The sequence below is a fragment of the Mustela nigripes genome, unplaced genomic scaffold, assembly GCF_022355385.1.
Source record: "Mustela nigripes isolate SB6536 unplaced genomic scaffold, MUSNIG.SB6536 HiC_scaffold_19001, whole genome shotgun sequence".
NCBI classification, from domain to species: domain Eukaryota; kingdom Metazoa; phylum Chordata; class Mammalia; order Carnivora; family Mustelidae; genus Mustela; species Mustela nigripes.
The window spans coordinates 1-1,064 of record NW_026758403.1 but is presented as its reverse complement, the minus strand read 5'-3'; the positions used below and the strand labels follow the sequence as shown (position 1 = coordinate 1,064).

The following is a 1,064-nucleotide window of genomic DNA, read 5'->3' as shown; positions in this document are numbered from 1 at the left end:
GATTTTCAGGTGTTTGCAATCTTTAGATAAGGTATCTAGCTGATCTCCGGCTAGCTGAAGCAGTCTCAGCTTGCTACTTCTCCGCCATCTTGACTCCTCCCCCGGAATCAAAGTTTTTAAAGGACATTTAATTTTTATACCTGGATGAAATGCAGTTAGTTTCTGAACCAGCAGACGGATCTGGAAGAGACTTAGACTTCTTCAGATATATAAAGATTCATAGAGGATTAAAAGCAGTTGGAGGTAACATAACTTGGAACAAAAACAAGGAATTCAGAGGCCAGCCCACTATTCTTCCCATGATGTCACAACTTTTCTTCTCTTTGCAGATTAAGCCCTTGTCACATGCAACTACCTGCAGTCACTAATGTGGCAATGAATAGCAGTGTGACTGAATTCATTCTGTTTGGGTTGACACAGGATGCAGGAAAGCAGAAAGCAATATTTGCGGTCTTGTTAATGCTTTACCTTGCCACACTGTTGGGGAACTTTCTCATTGTAGTGACTATTAAGAAAAGCAGGACCCTTGAGAGTCCCATGTACTTCTTCCTATTTTATCTGTCCTTTGCTGATGCCTGCTTCTCTACAACCACAGCCCCCAGATTGATTGTGGATGCCCTTTCTCAGAAGAAGACCATTTCCTACAATGAGTGCATGACTCAGGTCTTTGCAGCCCACTTCTTTGGGTGCATGGAAATCTTTGTGCTCATCCTCATGGCTTTTGATCGCTATGTAGCCATTTGTAAGCCCTTGCGATACACAACCATCATGAGCCACCATGTCTGCCGTGTGCTGGTGATTCTAAGCTGGGTGGGATCCTGTATCCACTCTTCAGCACAACTTTTCCTGGCTTTGAGATTGCCTTTCTGTGGCCCCAATATGATTGACCACTATTTCTGTGACTTGCAGCCCTTGTTGAAACTAGCCTGCATGGACACTTATGTGATAAACTTGCTAGTTGTTTCCAACAGTGGAGCCATATGCATGGTAAGTTTCATAATTCTACTTATCTCCTATGTTGTCATCTTGTACTCTCTGAGAAACCACAGTGCAGAAGGAAGGCG

The 1,064-nt window shown here is 43.4% G+C and overlaps 1 protein-coding gene across 1 annotated transcript; it reads left to right on the top strand.

The window, feature by feature from the left end:
- Positions 1-329: 329 nt before the first annotated feature.
- On the top strand, positions 330-1,059 carry LOC132009386 (olfactory receptor 4C11-like; the record flags this gene model as incomplete). Its single annotated transcript, XM_059387600.1, has 1 exon — positions 330-1,059. A coding segment is annotated over one exon (730 nt), but the record flags the coding sequence as incomplete, so codon positions are not given.
- Positions 1,060-1,064: the final 5 nt, after the last annotated feature.